Here is an 18,316-nt window from a genome sequence, read left to right as displayed (position 1 = left end):
TTAGAGTAAAACCAGCCAACCATTATAATGTTACTTTCGATTTTATCATTTATTTGCAATTGAAGTATAGACAATTAATCTCTTATTTTAATGCAAGCTGGTATTCTCATTATATAATAAAAATACTCTCAAAAATCTTTAGAAGTTTTAGTGATTTGCAATTTAAAATAAAATAACTCATTTTGTGTAAATTTATTATCTTTTAAACAGCAGTTTTCTTTTTATTAATTTTTTTAAAGTAATGAAATTACGAATTGCCAGAATTGAGAATCCCAAACACGAAAGGTTTTAGAACCTATAGTGCTTAGTACCGTGCATGAGTTGAAAGCTGAGAAGACAAAAGATACTTTTTGACATTAGACTTAAATTTCTATAGATTTTGAAAGAAGGTTGTTCCAAAGAACAGAAGTAGAAGGGATAAATAAGGAAAAACAGAAGTCATTCATGTGAGTTTAGGGTTGGATACAGTGTATGTTTTTTGCCAAGCGGTGCAGCTTGACAAGATATATTGACATCTGTAATTCCACCCAGGACCGTGCAGCGGTACCGGGGACCAGGGCTACATGGCTGATTTTGGGCCCCTCCCCCTTTTCTTCTATTGTAGCTATGTCATGCCATTTAAGAAACTTTGGGGACCTGGGTGCGTCGTATCTAGCGCATCTCCCTTTTGCACTAATATCTGTCAACAAAAATAAAATTAAATATATTTTATGTCGAAAGTTTATGTGCCAGTTTTCATTGGTTGTGATATGCGGAAGCCATGATTAAAATTACAAACGTGCTCGAACTTGTAATCGTCAGTGACCATCTTAACGTTCTGGAAAACGTTTTTTTTTTTTGGAAGTTTAACAACCGGAATGCTTTAAGCTTGATTAAACAAAAAAGAAAAAGAAAACTTGTCAACCGGAACGGCGTTTCAGTGTGTTTCAGCTCAACTTGGATGCTATCAACACCCAGTTTGCCAACCCGAAATATTTAGGAACCCTGCTAATGACACATTCTATCCCCGCCTCCCTTCCTTGAAATAATATAAAGATACAAATAGAGGACACCTTTTACGATTTCTGTTAATTCCAGTTCGATATCTCAGGTTGGTTCTGGTTGGATTTGGTGGAAGAGAGAAAGTAGGCCCATCATGATTATTCAAAAAATCAGGTACAGAAAATTGTAATGTAGCAGCTGGGAAGATTAAGATTGCTAAACAACTATAACAAATTGATAGTTGCTTATAATAATTATCAGTAGCTTCTCTAGCACTGCGACGTACAGGACATGCACCGAAATATATTTGTTTATTCATTATTATAATGTTTTATTATTAAGTTATTCATAGTATGTACTTTAAACCCTTGAAACTCAAAATCATTTAAAATTATAAAATCTTTATTACTGTTATTTTTATAATTGATATTATTTTTATGCCCGCCATATCTCGAAATTTGGACTTTTGTCCTTCCCCCCTCTTTTTTTAAAATTCCTACCGTCATTAACGGGATTCGAATGGGGATCTTTTCTTTTCTACGAGATGTGGGGAGGAGAGTGATCATAACAACTGTACTCTCCATGACAGTAGTATGATACCTCTTCATGATATACAGTATCATGAAGAGACTGCTAATTATATAAGACCAAGATTCTGAACAACCGAAAATAATTTTCATGGACAGTGAAAAAAAATGTACGAACAGCTGGATATTTTTTACAGGCATATTTTTATGTAATATTAAAAGGGGCTAAAAACGACAAAATGGACGATTTAAGCCTTTAAATGGTTTCAACAAGCTGAATGCTGATGGGTTTCTTCCTCTTGCTCAGCTTATGCATTTGAGGGGATGTAAATTCAAATTGAGGAAAGAGAGTTGCAGAATAGATGTGCAGAAATTTGCGTTTAGCCAGCCAGTGGTTGATTGCTGGAACAAACTTCCATCTGTCGTTGTGGAAGTTGACAGCTTAAATAAATTCAAGGAAGAACTAGACAAACGTTTGGAGCGGATGGAGAAGTGAATGGGAAGTGTTTTTTTTTTTTTTTTTTTTTGGCTGATGCTGTATAAGCTTGTTTTCTTGCATCATATGACTACTACTAATGCTAATGCTAAAGTAATGGAAGTACACGCCTGAAATAGACCTGTAGTACCACTGGAAGAAACCTGTAAGCGGAAATGGAAACTAAATCCAGCACATTGCTCACCCCACGATTAATCTTCATGGTTTTGATCCTTTTATTTCGTTAAAATGAAAATGTGGAAAATGAAAAGACCTGGGGATAATTGCGCAGTCAGATATAAAGTTCTCCGAGCAGTGCAGACAGGTTGCCAGGACAGCTCGTGGGGTTTTGTCAATGATATACAGGAATTTTGCTAGCAGGGATAAGGAGGTGACTATCCCATTGTATAAGGCAATGGCCAGGCCACACCTTGAATACTGCATACATGGTCTGGAGGCTTCATTTTAGAAGGATGTAGCTTCTAGAACGAATACAGAGAAGGGCAATGAGATTGGTGAGGGGAACAAAGGGATGCTCTTTGTGCAATTTGCAGTTCTGTAAATTGCAGCGTCTGGAGACTAGGCACTTGCGAGGTGATCTGATTGAGGTGTTTAAGGCTTTGAATAGATGGAGCAAGCTCACTGCTGATGGGATTCGTCCTCTTCCTCAGACTACGCACGTGAGGGGGCATAAATTCAAATTGAGGAAGGACGGTTGCAAAATAAATGCATGGAAGTTTGCCGTTAGCCAGCGAGTGGTCGATCACTGGAACAAACTTTCATGTGTTTTTGTGGAAGTTGATAGCTTTAATAAATTTAAAGAACTAGACAAACTGTTGGAGGGAATGGATAGGTGAAATTGTTTTTTTTTTTTTTTCCTTGCATCATGTTACACTAATAATGCTAATGCTATAAAGAAAGGATCCGATCCTTTCAAAAATGAAAATATATAATCTTTAAACCTTCGAATTGTCTTAATGTTTTTACAGAGTTTTATGATTAACTATAAAAGTCCGTAAAAACATTAAGAAAATTCGAAGGTTTAAAGATTATATATTTTCATTTTTGAAAGGATCGGATCCTTTCTTTATAGCATTAGCATTATTAGTGGAATATGATGCAAGGAAAAGCTTATGCAGCATCAGCCAAAAAAATTCACCTATCCATTCCCTCCAACGGTTTGCCTAGTTCTTTAAATTTATTAAAGCTATCAACTTCCACAAAAATCCCTCGAATTGTCTTACTGTTTTTACGGACTATCCATGATTTATAAACATTTGGAAATTCTATACAGGACTACGTACATGTATTAATTTCTGAGCAATAGAAGACGACTGGCAAGAATCCGTAGTTTTCCGATGGGAGAGCCTGACGTAGCCCAGTGGCCATAGCACGCGTTCCTTGAGTGGACCGGGGTTCAAGTCCGTGACTACTAAATACGATAAATATTTGTATTGACGATTAATTGTAAACTCTACTGACTTGGTTGTCGTGCCGGAGTATAAACAGAAAATGTAAAATTTAAAACAATATTTCCACTAATACTATGCAAAGTCCAGAAAAACGCATTTGTTATTGAAGTTTTCCGTATTACTTTTGTACGATAAGTTTTATTAGAATAGTTGTATTAATCAAGAATATATGAGTTAGATTTACTGAATAATTTTTCATTACAATTTGCTTCACAGATATCACAGAATTGTAATTTTATCTAATGCAGGTGGTGTAGTTGTAGAATTGTTGATCTGCTCCTTACACTTTCAAAAGTTCACCAATAATCGTATGACTAGTCCTCCCATTTCATGACGTCATGGAATGAAGTACCGCCTCACCGTGGCAAAGAATCAGGATGATCCAGGACTGTTTGTAAACGGTGGCAGTTGCGTTCGTGTTGTCAGAAGTGCGGTAGAGAGAGCTAGAAAAGGTTGCGCTCTGTACGTAATAGGATGAGTTAGTTTTTAACTAGACAGTATCATAGTTTTTTTCATCTTTTAGATTTTTTCTTTCTTGTGATTTTTAATATTCACCGGTAATATAGTCGCATCGCATTTTTTTTTTTTTTTGGACTGTTTTAGTTAATAATTGTCCATCGAAAACTCAGAACCCAAAAAGGGATCATTAATGACAATTTTCTGCGCATGTCATGTGGTAAAATCAGCAATAATGTGTTGAAAAGTTTTCCTGATTCATCATGTGTGTATTTGATTTTTTGCCAAGATAAGATGAGTACTGCACTTCACTTATGAGAAAATCACATGGATTTATGAGACTGTTTTCTCCATCATTTGACTATCTCTATACTGTGATTGTGAATAGAACGAAAATCTTCCTCCTTAAAGTCAATTAAGAACACTTCCAATGTTGCGGAAATGTCTTATTACAAAAAATGCATTAAGTGTAATGCTTAATTTTATGCAAACAGTATAGGAATATCGCACTTACATTGAGTGTTACTGTGCATTGGAGCACTGTCAGCTGGGATCATGGGAAAGCGTCCACGTTCCGGATTACCTGTGACAACAGTACCGAATACGCATGCGTCAATTCATGGAAGTAAAATGGCGGCTCACCTCTTGGCATTGACAGCCGATGGAGGTGTGCCGTTGTTTACTCGTAAAATTGGAGATGTGAAAGCAGTAAGTCTCAGCCTTGAAAATTTTATTATTTACAGTTGATTATTTAATTAGTATTTACTTTCGATAAGTGAAATAATTTTATTTCTCTTGTTGGTATTAATGTCCTAACATTTTGTTTTTATCACTTGGTAACAGTTTTATTGTCAGCAATAAATTGCGAAACTATTTGACATAAAACAGCTGAGATATTCCCTAATAATTAGTGAAGAAAGCATTTTATGAAGAAAACAACAACTTTTATTTACGTTCAGGCTTTTTAATTAAGTATTGTTTTATGCCACAGCTTAGGACTAATCTTGCTGCTCCGTAGAGTTACACAACTTTTCCAAGAAATGGCTTCAAAAATATACACAAAATTTGATGCGAGATGCATATTTACTGCATTATTAAGTGTTGTAATTTTTGACTAGCAGCATTTTTATATTTTGGTGTTGGTATATACTTTCCTCTCCTGTGTAATTGGTAAATTGTAATTCCGGGATTGATAGTGTCTGAAGAGCAATATAAATAACAGTAGCATTCTAATCTAGCGTTTAGATTTGATTGTAGTCACCTCGGATCCACTGTTATTCATTTACAGTGTAAATGGATAAAAGTGGATATTTTTACTCATTTTGATTTTTGCTGATAAAGTAATTGTAACATCTAACTTAGTTTATCATACATTAGTAATTAACTTTATTGTAATTTTGAAATTTTAATGTTTTCACTGCCTGCCGGCTACGTTTTGGTCTTTTTGTTGCTAATCCAAGACCTGAAGAAAGAAACAAAATTAATATATATATATATATATATCCCAGTTTCACAGAATTAAAAATTACAGTTTCTTGTCTGACAACGTTTGTCCTTAGAGGTTTGAAAAAAAAAAGTTACTTTAATATTAGTTAATCCTTAATTAATCTTTTACACACAGAAAAAATAAATATAACTTAATAGTATGCATAATAACATATACCTTTCGGAAACCTAAAATAAATATGTGCAAATTTTTGACATGAATGCAAATAAGTACCTGCTGTCTTCATACATAAATAATACCATTATCCAATATATTTATTTTAAAACTATTTTTTTTTTTTTTATTTGTGAAATTAGTTTTTTATTTTCTGATTAAAATCCTCCAGTTTAAAATGTGTGAAGTACTCACTTGAAGGTTGAATGAGGATTAGTCTTCATTAAAAAACTGTATCATTGTCTTATTTCTGTTCCACAACTGAACAGAAACAAAAGATTCAACTTTTCACATGGTATTTTTATAATATAATTGTTGATCTTTTTTTACTTTCATCTGTCTTTTTTTTCATGATAGTTTTTCATGCAAATCACCTTATGGTAGGATTTTTAGTTTCACTGAACACATTTTTAAAACTGTCACCAAGTTCCAGCAATTAGAATGGCTTTTGTAAAATTCTGGAAACATTTGATTTCCATTGGAAAATTTTTGCGCATACTAGATGAATGCTACATAGATTGGCAACTAGATTTTGTTTATGAAAGTTTATATCACCAAGTGATATAAACTTTCAAGTGATGAAAACATATATTACTTAGTGAGCTACTCTCTAAGTAATATATGTATATTTTTAATTAGTTAAGAAAGATGCATGTGCTACTATGAAATTTGGGGAAAAAGGATATTAATGGGATTTTAGAGGTGAAGATATATACATTCAAAATAAAGTGCAAAATTTTAACTTTGCATATATATAAAAACCTTTACATATATATATTTTTAAGTACTTCATTTTGCTATACATAAAATGTGTTTTAAATTTTTTTGTCAATTTTGTGCTCCTTGTATTTTAAGAATTTTTTAATTTAAACAAAACATTATTGTGGTTATTTAATGGAGGATCAGGTGCCACATTTTCCAAAATTGTTATATTTGCCAAGATTAAAATATGCTTTGCTTTATATGGAATATCTTAACTGCACAAAGTAGTTAATTTTATGAAGACTGCAGATTTCTTTTTTTTTTTTTTTTTCTTTTTTATCATATATTATTGCAATACTAATGTGTTTTCAAAGAACAGAAGTTGATTTAATCACACTGAAAGGTTATTTTGTTTTGCTTTCGAATGTTATTGAGTTTAAAAGAATATTAAAAGTTGTTTTTTAAATTATTGATACACACTACTTTGATCAGCATTCTTCCAGTGATCCCGAATGGTATTATATGCTTGCTTTAAACTGATTTTTTTCCCAAAAATTCGTTAATTTGATGATAAACATTAACTTTTTTAATATGCTATTTTCTTTCACTTTATTTAGGTTTAACTATCCAAATGTTGTGATATTAATTACGTTTTTAAACATTCTTATCAGTAAAATTAATTTAAATACACCTAATTTAATTCATTTACAAAAGGCAATGATAGTATTAATGATGCTCATTTATTCTGAAATACTGTTTATGTGATGTATACAAATTGCTTACAATGCAGTGCTCATTTTGTTGTAATCTGGCCTTAGCCTATAGGGCTTGTGAAGTGTAAATGAAAATGCTAAAAAAAGTTTTTGTATAATTTTAAAAATGTTCTTGAGTGTAAAAAATAAAGAATTATTTTTTAAAAATTCTCATTCCACATGTTTTAGAGAAAATGTTTTAATAAAACAATTGTTTCTATACAAATAGAAATATATTGAAAAATTGAGTACACTGAATATAATTTTATAAAAAGTTTTTAATAAATGGTGCATATGTTAATCTTTAAAATCTTTTATTTTGGTGAAAAAAAATTAACTTGTTGGCACTCACAAGACCAGCTCTAGGGTTTGCATAGAGAAAAAAATAACTGTACGGCAAGGTGCAAAATAACTGCTAGCTTACTAGTTAGTATTTAAGAGACCTGTCTGTTATTAATTTTACAGATAGGCTTAGAACAATTTATCATTTTGGAAACTTTTGCTTTTCCACACCTTTTGGCATCTCTTACCTTTTTGAGTTTATAAACCATCAATGAATTGTCAGTCTATTGGTGAGGTACTGACAAGCAACAAAATAGGCATCTTGGAGTGTCCCCACATTAATGAGTAACAGTATTTGTCTCTTTTTAGGTGTTACTTATTAGTTTTTTTTTGTTATGTTTGTTATTTGGTTTTTAGGAGCATTAGCAACTAAGGCCATATTGCTCCGGGATATGCGGTGGTCATTCCCTGACCTTTCTGCATCCTCCGTATTTGGTGGTGACGGGCTCGAACCTTGGTCTAATCAAGAAGCGTGTGCTACGCACTGCTTCTCCTTCCCACCTGGCTATGGAGGTGCCCGTTACTTATTAGTAGTGCAGCATAAGGTAATTTATGATGGTAGCCTTACAATTTGAGAGATCAGTGCTTTTCATTAGATTGTCTTTTTCTGCCTGTGCTCTGAAATATGCATGCAAGTCTATTTATTTAGCATATTTTCTTTAATGTGTAATTTTGTAAAAGCTTAAACTGATTGGAAGTTCGCAGGTTGTTCGAGTCTCACTGGTGGTATGCATATTTAAGTTACTGTAGATAAGTTGTGCATAAATGTACCTAAATGTTTTAAAAAATATTAATTGTTTATAACTAAAAAAAGGTGGATTTATGAGTTTATACAAATAAATCCTGTTTACAGAAAAAATTAATTTATATAAAAATACCATTTTAACCCATAATTGGAGATGCTAGTGTTTTTCTGTTCCTTACATCCAGCTCATGAGTAACTGTGTCAAAATAGCCTACTAAGTTAGTTAAGCATGATTTTCCCTTAAAAAAGCCATGTTGTGTCCACTTCAGAAAGCCATATCTATCTAAATGTCTCTGGATTACACTCATAATCATTATCTCTAAGATTTTTCATACCACTGAAGTCAGACTAACGGTCTGTAATTATCAACTTCACTCTTAGAATTGGTGATACGTTGGCACTTCTCCAATCCAAAGGAATCTCTCCAGAATCCAAAGATGCCCTCATAATTAACTTAAACGGTTCAATATACTCCCTAGTGGCCTCCTCAAAGTTACTGGATATATTACGCCATCAGCTCCAAGAGTCTCACTTGCCTTTATTCTGAAAAGGTTTTATAATAAACAATCATCTCTAATTTACAAATTATTAGTGTCATATGACTCAGCCTCACTTGCGCTCACCCTGTTCTCAGCATCGAGGGCCTTTCTTCAGTAAAGACAGATGCACAGTACTTGTTCAATTCATCAGCTAGGTTGTCTAAGAGTTTCCCACACCCAGTGCACAAGGGTCTGATCTGATTCACTTCTTTTTTTTTTTTTTCCTTGTATTCACATACATGAAAAATTCCTTGTCCCCATTCTTTGCTCTCTTAGCCAGTGCTTTCTCGTATGCAGCCTTAGCCTCTCTAACGTTATTTGTAGTACTATTACAAATCAACTTGTAGCTGTTATAGGCTCAAAATAAAACATTGCAGCACTTTAGGCATGTTTTTCTTCCTCCCTTATTTGTGAGTTTTTAAAAATGTTTATCAAAAAATGCACACATGCACATCAACACTTGTATGCCAGCCAGACTCTTCCATAATGCAAAGTCAGAGAGTGTAATGACCAGATGTGTGGGCTTCAAGACTATGTGATTGACTAACATAGGGTTGAAGACACTATGTTAGTTAATCACATAGGGTCTTGAAGACCCCATGGTGTCAGTTATGGGTTTATATTTCTTAAAAAGTAATTCTGTTTCTATTTAATGCTATTATATTGCAGAGATTCAACAGCTGAGTTAGTCTGTATTCAAGGTTGCAACAATACAGTAGGCAGTGATATCAGTGCCTGAGGCAGATTTTTAAATCCTCTTCCCTGAAAGTATTTTTTAGATTAAAAACTGAAGTATCTAAAAATTATTTAAAAACCTATTATATCTCTGCCTGAGATCAGCTAACTCAGTGTACGATAGGGACTACAAAAAATCCTCTTATTACTGACAAGATTTTATCTTGAACCCTTCCATATTGATGGGGTATATGCTAAACTGAGTGCCCCACAGAGGTATTGCATATGGGGGGAAAAGTGGTCACCATAATTAACAGTGCCCCATATGATATTGTATTGGATTATAAAACTTATTGTTAATTGAGTGAATACTTAAAGGGGCTGTAGTTAGCTAATCTTAGAGGAAGTAATGTTTCCTCCATTCCATGTAATAACTCCGTGGGTTATTTCAGGTTTACACACAGTTCATCTACTAATGCTATAAGTACTGACCATTGCAGTTAATATGTCAAAAAGCTTTAACCAGCCAGGCTCATCAGGTTAGTTAATAAATAATTTAACTCACTCTATGAGATGAACAAGTTAGTACAAAGCATCATTTTAGTTCATAATAAATGACCAAAGTTGGTGAAATGGCATTGTGTTTGTTACATCTGATATTAGCAGTGGCAAATGAGGCAAGAAAGCAAGCTTATACAACATAAAAAAAAAAAAAAAAAATGACACCTCACATTTCACCTATTCATTTCCTCCAATAGTTTGTCTAGTTCTTCCTTGAATTTAACTATCAACTTCCACAACAACAGATGGAAATTGGTTCCAACAATCACCCACCATATTATGAATGTCTCCACTTTGAGTTGTCTATTATTGCACTACCTTGAATAAGCAATGCTTCCCCTGTAGAGAAGACTAATGTTACTTATTCTTGGCAGATACCACCATTGATGCCATATCACCTACTTCAGTGATTTACTACAAACTAAAATATTCTTTGCACTCACTTGTTCGTCTAGGAAATTTCCCGTAGTCTGAGGCTTTCAGCCCTAAACCTTTTTAGTACCTCAATCTGTGAGTTAAATCACAGTATTCTGTGCCAATTCTATTCCATCTTCTTTGTGATCAGGTACCCTGAGATCTGTCTATGAGAAATATCAGAATTCTGCCTTTAGCAAGAGGGAGGGTTAAGATATTGATGCCTATAAGCACTAAAAAGTGCTAACTTTTTTTCACCAAAATTTATAATAAACTGCACATTATTGTTATTTGTACACATGGCCAGTCTTTTTTTTTTTTTTTTTATGAAACACGAAAGGTATCAAAACCTATAGTACTTAGTACCGTGCATGGGTTGAAGGAGAAGTATGGGGGGAGGGGGATGCCGGAAACTTTGCTCTAGAGACTAAACATGGGTTTCACCACTCCGCAGAGACGCCCACCTCTCCACTAACCCAGATTTTTCTTCCCGCTTAAGGTGCAAGCCAACCTGGAATAAATGTATTATACTGAAAAACTTGTTGCTTTACTTGCCTGAGTGTTCACTTTAAACCACCAGGAAGGACTTCTTCCTTCTGGATCATATTGTACTTGTACTTCCGGATCTTATGATTAACACACTTGCATAATGTATTTTCAAAAGTTTAGCTTTGCAGTCCTCAGGTGATTAATAAATGCAACTTTGCTTTATTCCCTTTGAAATTAGATTAGCTATTCATTTGTGTAGCTTCCCTATTTGTGTAGTTGTGTATTTAAACTTCCCCATTGCTGGGCAACTTCAGTTTGTTTTATGGAAAAGCCAGCCAATTCAGGTTTTTTTTTTTTTTCTCTCAAGCAGCCCAGTCCAGTTTTTTTTATTCTCATCATCATTTCTCAAAATAGGTGGTTAACTAGAAAGATAAATGAACATCTAGATGTGAATGATTGTGTGTTTTTTATTTTTTAACAGGTACATAGGAACATATTTTGGTGCCCTCCCTTTATGAAGCCCTTGCATCTTATGTTGTTGCCTGTAACATTAAGTGATGGCTTCCACTCTAGGTATTGTTTTTCATTATTGACCTCCTGACTTGTTTGATGTAGTATATTTCATTTTCTAATGCATTTTTCTTTTGCATTCATCCCAAGTTCTTTAATTTGTAGCTATATTTTCTCTCTTTTAGCTGTATAATAATGTCTCCCGGAGTTTGTATTGAAAGTTTAGTCTTCCATCACTTGCACCCTCAATTTTAGCAAGGAAACTTGCAAGGCATCTGTGTGATCCCCCCCCCCCTTTTGTTTTAATTATAAAAAATTACTTTTCAGCTTTTTACTGAATTAAAAATGGTGATTTGCTAAACTCAATTCAAAAATGTGGAATGAAAATAAATGAGAAACCAATAATATTAATAAAGTTTTTATTGTATTTTTAGAATTTCAAGGTCGCCAATTCCCCAGATTGAAACCAAGGTGCTCATGTATGTACCGTGCTGTCTGGCAGATGCAATGTGAACTTCCATATTTTTTAACCTGTTAGCTTGAGAAATCAATGCATTCTGGCAAGATTAAAAACCTGTCACCATTGTCTTATAGATGCTACATGGAAATGGCAGTTGCTTAGGAGAAATATAGAAACTTTTTCTTACCTGGAATCTGTTAAATGTCAAGCAAAATTTAATGTCCCATAATTCATAGTATATTAAAATGAAAACAGGAAAGACTGTATTATAACCAGTTAAAGAATATTGGTGGGCAAAGGTACATGGAAGGATTTGATTTCACTTACAAATAAAAAAAAAAAAACAGAAAAATTTTAAAAAGTGGTTCCTGTTAGATGCCATGCTAGCAGGCACAGAACACAAATTCCAGGCAAAAAATGGGGGATTCCTAATAAAATTAATATACTTGCAATGCCAAGCTTTGTAAGCAAAGGCCACCCAAGACTAGCACTCAGCACTTGAGACCCCTAAGCAAACAATAGAATCAGCACTCCCTCCCACAAACCACAGGTTTATGCTGAGGTTTTTGTTAAACTGGGAAACATTCTCTGAGCTGTTGAGCTATTTCTTAGCAAAATTCTTTTTTATCTTTGAAGTAAATAAAAGATATGAAATATTAATAAATTCCCAGAAATGTAAAGAAGTGAATTGTCATATACCTTCTATATGTGCATGGGAATCGAAAAATTATATCTTTATTTTATTTGTATATTTTTTTTTCATATATTTTTTTAAACATGATTCCCTCCCCCAGATTTGGCACCCTTAACTGCCCATATGGATGAACTGCCCCTGTCTCTGTGTGCACTTGTACAATTTTTGCAGTTGGGAGAGTAAAAGTTTGAATAAAAATTCAAAGAGCACTGTATATCTTTAGACAGTGAATTTCAGTTTGATAATGCACGTGTTTTTATATTGCAGTGTTTTCAGATATTGTGGCTAACCTAATTTCTTGGCTTATTCTGGATATTTTTTCAAGCAGGTTGTGGTAGATGGTCTTATGAGGAGGTGCAGTGCATTACATGCACTTAACACTAGAGTAACTCTCAGTTAGTAGAACAAATAATTATTTTTTGGGTAATACACATAATTCACAGAATAATATACTTCTATGTAATACACAGAAGTTGTCCATTAGTTACTCCTAGTTTCACTTCTGACAGTCATCATTTAATAAGATAATAAGATGCCATTTGACCATTTTGAGAGAAGGAAGTTATACTTTTATAGTTGTGTTCTTAAAATCAATGTGATTCATCAGTAATTCATTAATTATCACAGTGGCAGAATTAAATCTAGATTGCGACCCACTGAAGACTACAGTGGCATTGAGACATTTTCTCAAAATGTTTTTGTTAACAAAAGCACTTGCTATGCATTATGCAAGTAAAATAAAAAAAAAATGAGAATGACTATCAGCTTTTCTTGAAGTGAATATATTTGTTTATTTTTATATCAGATGAGTCCAAAAAATATTACTGTTTAGGACTCCAAATGAGCTAATCCTACTGCTGCATTATCATCTCAAGGAGTCACAAATATCATGAGATACATTAAGAAGAAAAAAGAACATCTTTTAGTTGAAGCATGCTCTTTTTATATTGTGCAAATCTGGACTAAATAATTTTTTGCATAGATAAACCACTTTGCTCATTCATATATAACAGTAACTTTCAAAAAGAGCTCTTCCTTGGTTTTTCAATAGAGAAAAATTCTGAAGAATTTTTGTATGCCTGCCAATGAGCTAACAAGATAATAATACGATATTTTTGTTTTTCTATCAATTTTATTATCATTAAAATCCCAATTTTATCCTTTGATTTTTATTGGATTTTTGATAAATTAAATAAATTCAACATTCTGTTTTTTGGCATTAAGATTCAATTATGGATTGCATCCCACACCTGTATCTCTTGACTGGGAGAGGAATTGCAGTCACTGACTACTTGCATAAGAATATTTGCTCTCTGACTGGCAATACTTGTGAAAAGATCTTTATAATTTATAAAATATAATGTATCCCCAGCAAAGTATAAAGGTTTCAGAATTATATACCATTATATACCAAGCATCGAAATAATTTGAAAATTGTGTACATTTTTGAATTAGCAAAATTCACTGAATTCAGAAATGTTATATTTATTTTAAATTCATTTTCAAATAAATAGCAGATTTTCACCTAAAAAAAGTGAAAACAAATTTATGCTGACTTCAATATTGAGTCTAAGTGAGCAACCAAGTGTTGTATGGAATAAAAACTTCCAATTAAACCCACCAAAGCTTATGTACCTGTAACTTCTAATACTGGACTGCATTTTCCCTATGCAGATATTACAGATTATGGTATTTTTGTTTTTATAATTTTTTATTCATTTTACTATAATTTTTATGAAATTTAGTAACCCTACAAGAGTATAATCCTAATAACTTTAGAGATAATTTCCATTAAAAAAAAAAAAAAATTCTTGGAATGTATTTTCCCAAAGTTGCATTAATTTAGAATATATTAAAAACTACTTATACTACTTCCATATGTTCACACACTTGCATAAGTAGTTTTAAAAGAACTTTACCCTTTGACTCTCTTCTTTTGGTCTACTACATAATTACAGTCATTGTCATTCCTACAATGTGACAGGCAGTCTGTAGTTTAAGAGACAGGATGCTAAAAAATCCTTTGTGTTCATTTGGATGTCATTTTTTTGCAGTGTGCTGACAAGTCACTGTTTGCCCCGTAAGCATTTTTTAAAGGGAGACTAAATCTATAGAGACTAGGTCTTGATGATGCTTGGCTGTCAGACAGTAATGACGTAGTGTCTCCATCTTTTAAGCTCTAGTATTTTTCAGTTTGATCGACTTTATGTTAATGTACCTGCATATTTTATATTTCTTGGAAGTACTTATTTATGAAGTTTTAACATCGATTTAAAAAATGCAGATTATCTGAGCCAAACTATTTAATATTTTCGGTGAATGCTTCAGTTAATATATTTGAAGTTCATCGAACTTCCATGATTGTATATAACCTGTTAGGATTCCAGTCATCCACAAGATGGTATTTTTCTGCATTACAACAAAAATTTACTGCTTTTGATTGAATAATGAATTTTATTTAATAAAATGAATTTAATCAAATTCATATTTTTTATGTTGACAATATCTGATTATTTTTGCAAAAATGTCATCTTCTTATATGGAACTGTTTAACAAAAATAAAATAATTTTACTTACATGTTTAGACAAACAAAGTAATAAACAGGATTTCAGATATCATTAGTGGATCGAGTAATATGCACATGTGCCATTTAATTTAATGTGCTTAATGTAGTCCGCGCCACACTGTCAGTTACTAAAAAAAAAAAAAAAAAAAGAAGAAAAAATCAATTACAGTTGCATTCCGCTAATCGCAACAAGAACTGTTAATTGCAAATAAAAACTTTGATCCCTATTAAATACTTCAATCAATTTTCCTACCAAAAAGTTGGTTAAACTATCTAGTGGTAAAGACATATAGTTGTTATATTTCCCTTTCTATGCCTGCATTTAAAACTTTTCTTAACTTAGCTTAATAAACTGTTTAGGGGGTTGCCTTTAATTAGATTACAAATCAAAGTGCTAGAAAGAGATAATTTTTTTTTAATTTCAAATTTGCAGTTAGTAGAATGCTCATATGAACGAAATTTAAACATTACACTGATTAACTGCTCTGCCAATTCTTCCCAAACTAGAATTTGAACACATTTGTTAGAGTCCCTTAATAAATTTTAGCCAATTCAATATATAAACAAGAAATCACGTAATAGTTGTAAATTAAACTTAGTTTAGCATTCTGTCTAAAGATGTGGTAATAATTTCATGTTGTTTTTGCTTATACAGGGTGTTTCAATTTAAAATGCTGATCTGTATCACTTATTTTTAGGTTTAAACTATTTGTTGTCTGGACTTTTTGCCATATTTTTGGATTTGAAGTTTAAATTGGACTGAGTATTACTGTTTATGATTTCTAAATTTAAATTTTGCTTAATAAACAGCTTTTTTCTAAATGGAAATGTTGTTTTCCGTCCGCGATTTAGTTTAAAAAATCATCGGTGTACTTCAAACGAACATAAACCGATTTTAGTTGAAGAAAAAAAAGGAACGAACACATCGGTCGAGATGCGTTTATCTCTGTCGAACAGCTAGTTGTACAAAGGCAGTTGTATCGCGTCTCCTTTTGCAAATAATGGCAAAAGAAATAACATTCAAAAGAATTACTTAAAAAAAAAAATAACTATCAGGAAAAAAAAAGGAAAAGAGAAGAAAGATAAATAAAACCGGAATTTTTTTTTTTTTTTTTTTTTTGCCGTTTGTGATCAATGACCAGTTATCAATAACATTCAACGACATTGTATGGCTGCTGCTGTTATTTCCACAAGTGATTCTAATAGTTTATTATACAGTATAGCAAAACAGCAATTACCTCTAATAAATTACAATGAACATTCTTTAGAATAACTGTTTTCAGCGCATGCATTGCGTATATTCCCTTTGAGATCGTCTGAATTGTCAGTAGATGTTTCGTACACTTTTGTTTTAACAAGATCTCAAAAGAAAAAGTCGGGGGAGGGTAACGTGGTGGTAAAGACGCATTAACCCGATATCCTATACACTTGCATATGCGTCGTACCTACTGTTGCACTCCTCAGTTTTGTGCAGTAGGTGCCATCGTACTGGAACCAAAGATATCGGACTGTGGTTGTTAAGGAACTTTTTGATCAGTAAAATACATTAATGAGAAGTAATTCTTAATATTTTACCCCAATCAGCGTGGCATGAAGAAAAACTAGGCCGACAGCTTCATCTCCCCTTATGCCTCACCACAGATCAACAGACAATTCTCACTAGATGGCAAGTATTTCTGCAGCAGTATAAGTTTTGACGCATAGGAGTCAAGTAACAGGAACTGTGCCTGTTGGGAAAGCCATCTCGAGTGAAGATGGCTTCGTCAATCTACAGGATATTGTAAGGTAACGGGGGATTTTTTTCCATCTTGGTTAACAGAAAATTAAAAAACTCGAAGCGTTTTGTGTGATCAACTTTATGCAAACCTTGAAAAACAACTGACAGGGACGCAGTTTGTTCTTTCGAGTGATCCTCCACAATTTATTTCTTAAAATTATTTATTTTGTCATTATTTGCAAGAGGAGACGCGACACAATTCCCTTGTACAGCTAGCTGTTCGACACGGGTAAAAGCGCCTATCAAAATCGACCATCACGGGCAACTATTGTGTTCGTTTTTTTTCCCCGTCACATAAAATTGGTTTATGTTTCAGAAGTACACTGATCATGTTTATAAACTAAAAACATCATTAAACCGAGGACGGGGAACAATTTCTCCACTGAAGAAAAAGCAAAGTTAATTAAGTAAATTTATAAATCGTAAAATTCAAACGGATTACCATTTACTTAGATCAGTTAAACACCAGATTTAAAATTTTCAGCCGAAATATGGCAAAATAGGTCCACAAAAAATAACCTAAACCTAAAAATAGGCGAGATAAATCCCTATGCGTTTTAATTGAAACACCTTGTATGTTGATTTGTTGCCAAGACTGCCGTAATATGTGAAGAATAGATGTCTGGGGCAGTTATCTAATGTACGAGTATTGCTGTGGTTCTGTTTGTTGCTCAAATTTTTCTTGTTACCTAACTTCTCTGAGTGTAACCTAGTTCTTCTCTGAAAGTGGGGGCGCCTCCGTAGCCAGGTGGGCAGTGCGTAGCACACGCTTCTTGATTAGACCGGGGTTCGAGCCCGTGACCACCAAATACGGAAGATGCGGAAAGGTCAGAGAATGACCACCACATATCCCCGGAGCAATATGGCCTTAGTTGCTAATACTCCTAAAAAAAAAACAAATAACAATAACAACTGAAAGTGGGATTATCCCCTCCAGTCACTGTGCTATCACTCTTCGTGGTGAGAAGAAAGGAGTTCGCAAGCAGGGCTTGTGCTAGCCTGAATACAGGTTCTGCCTTGGGACAAGGCAAGCTAGGAGTTGCCTCGTGCCCTTTACTCCACAAAAAATAAAAAAAAATTAGTCAAAAATATAATGTTTCATAGATAAAATGCACTCATACCAGGTACGTCTCATAAATTGTTTACTAACACACATTGCTCTCAGGATTCTGACTTTTTTTTGATCACTCTAGCATCTGAAGAAAAGTGTTTTGAAACTAATATTAGAAGCTTACATATGGTCAGTGTACATAAGGTGGTTATCCCATTTTACAAGGCAATGGTTAGGCCGCATCTTGAATATTCTATATAGGTCTGGAAGCCTCATTTTAGGAAGGATGTAGATCTGCTTGAACGGGTGCAGAGAAGGGCAACGAGATTGGTGAAGGGAAAGAAAGGGTGAGCTTACCAGAAAAGCTTTATTTCTGCGAATTGCAGCGTCTAGAGACTAGGCACCTACGAGGTGATCTGATTGAGCAAACTTCATGCTGAAGGTATTCTTCCTTTTGTTCAGACTAC

At 33.4% G+C, this 18,316-nt stretch overlaps 1 protein-coding gene across 1 annotated transcript in view; it reads left to right on the top strand.

Moving 5' to 3' along the window:
* The first annotated feature begins 4,362 nt into the window (after positions 1-4,362).
* Positions 4,363-18,316, top strand: part of fy (fuzzy planar cell polarity protein-like protein) — an 83,469-nt gene continuing 69,515 nt past the window's right edge. Inside the window, exon 1 of the mRNA XM_090380002.1 lies at positions 4,363-4,619. Coding sequence (XP_090236128.1) covers positions 4,467-4,619 — 153 coding nt within the window. The 5' untranslated portion in view covers positions 4,363-4,466. The remainder of the gene's footprint in view (positions 4,620-18,316) is intronic.

This window comes from Mastigoproctus giganteus, chromosome 8 (genome assembly GCF_048544385.1).
Source record: "Mastigoproctus giganteus isolate SK-2022 chromosome 8, ASM4854438v1, whole genome shotgun sequence".
NCBI lineage: Eukaryota > Metazoa > Arthropoda > Arachnida > Uropygi > Thelyphonidae > Mastigoproctus > Mastigoproctus giganteus.
This window is presented reverse-complemented; position numbering and strand designations above follow the sequence as displayed.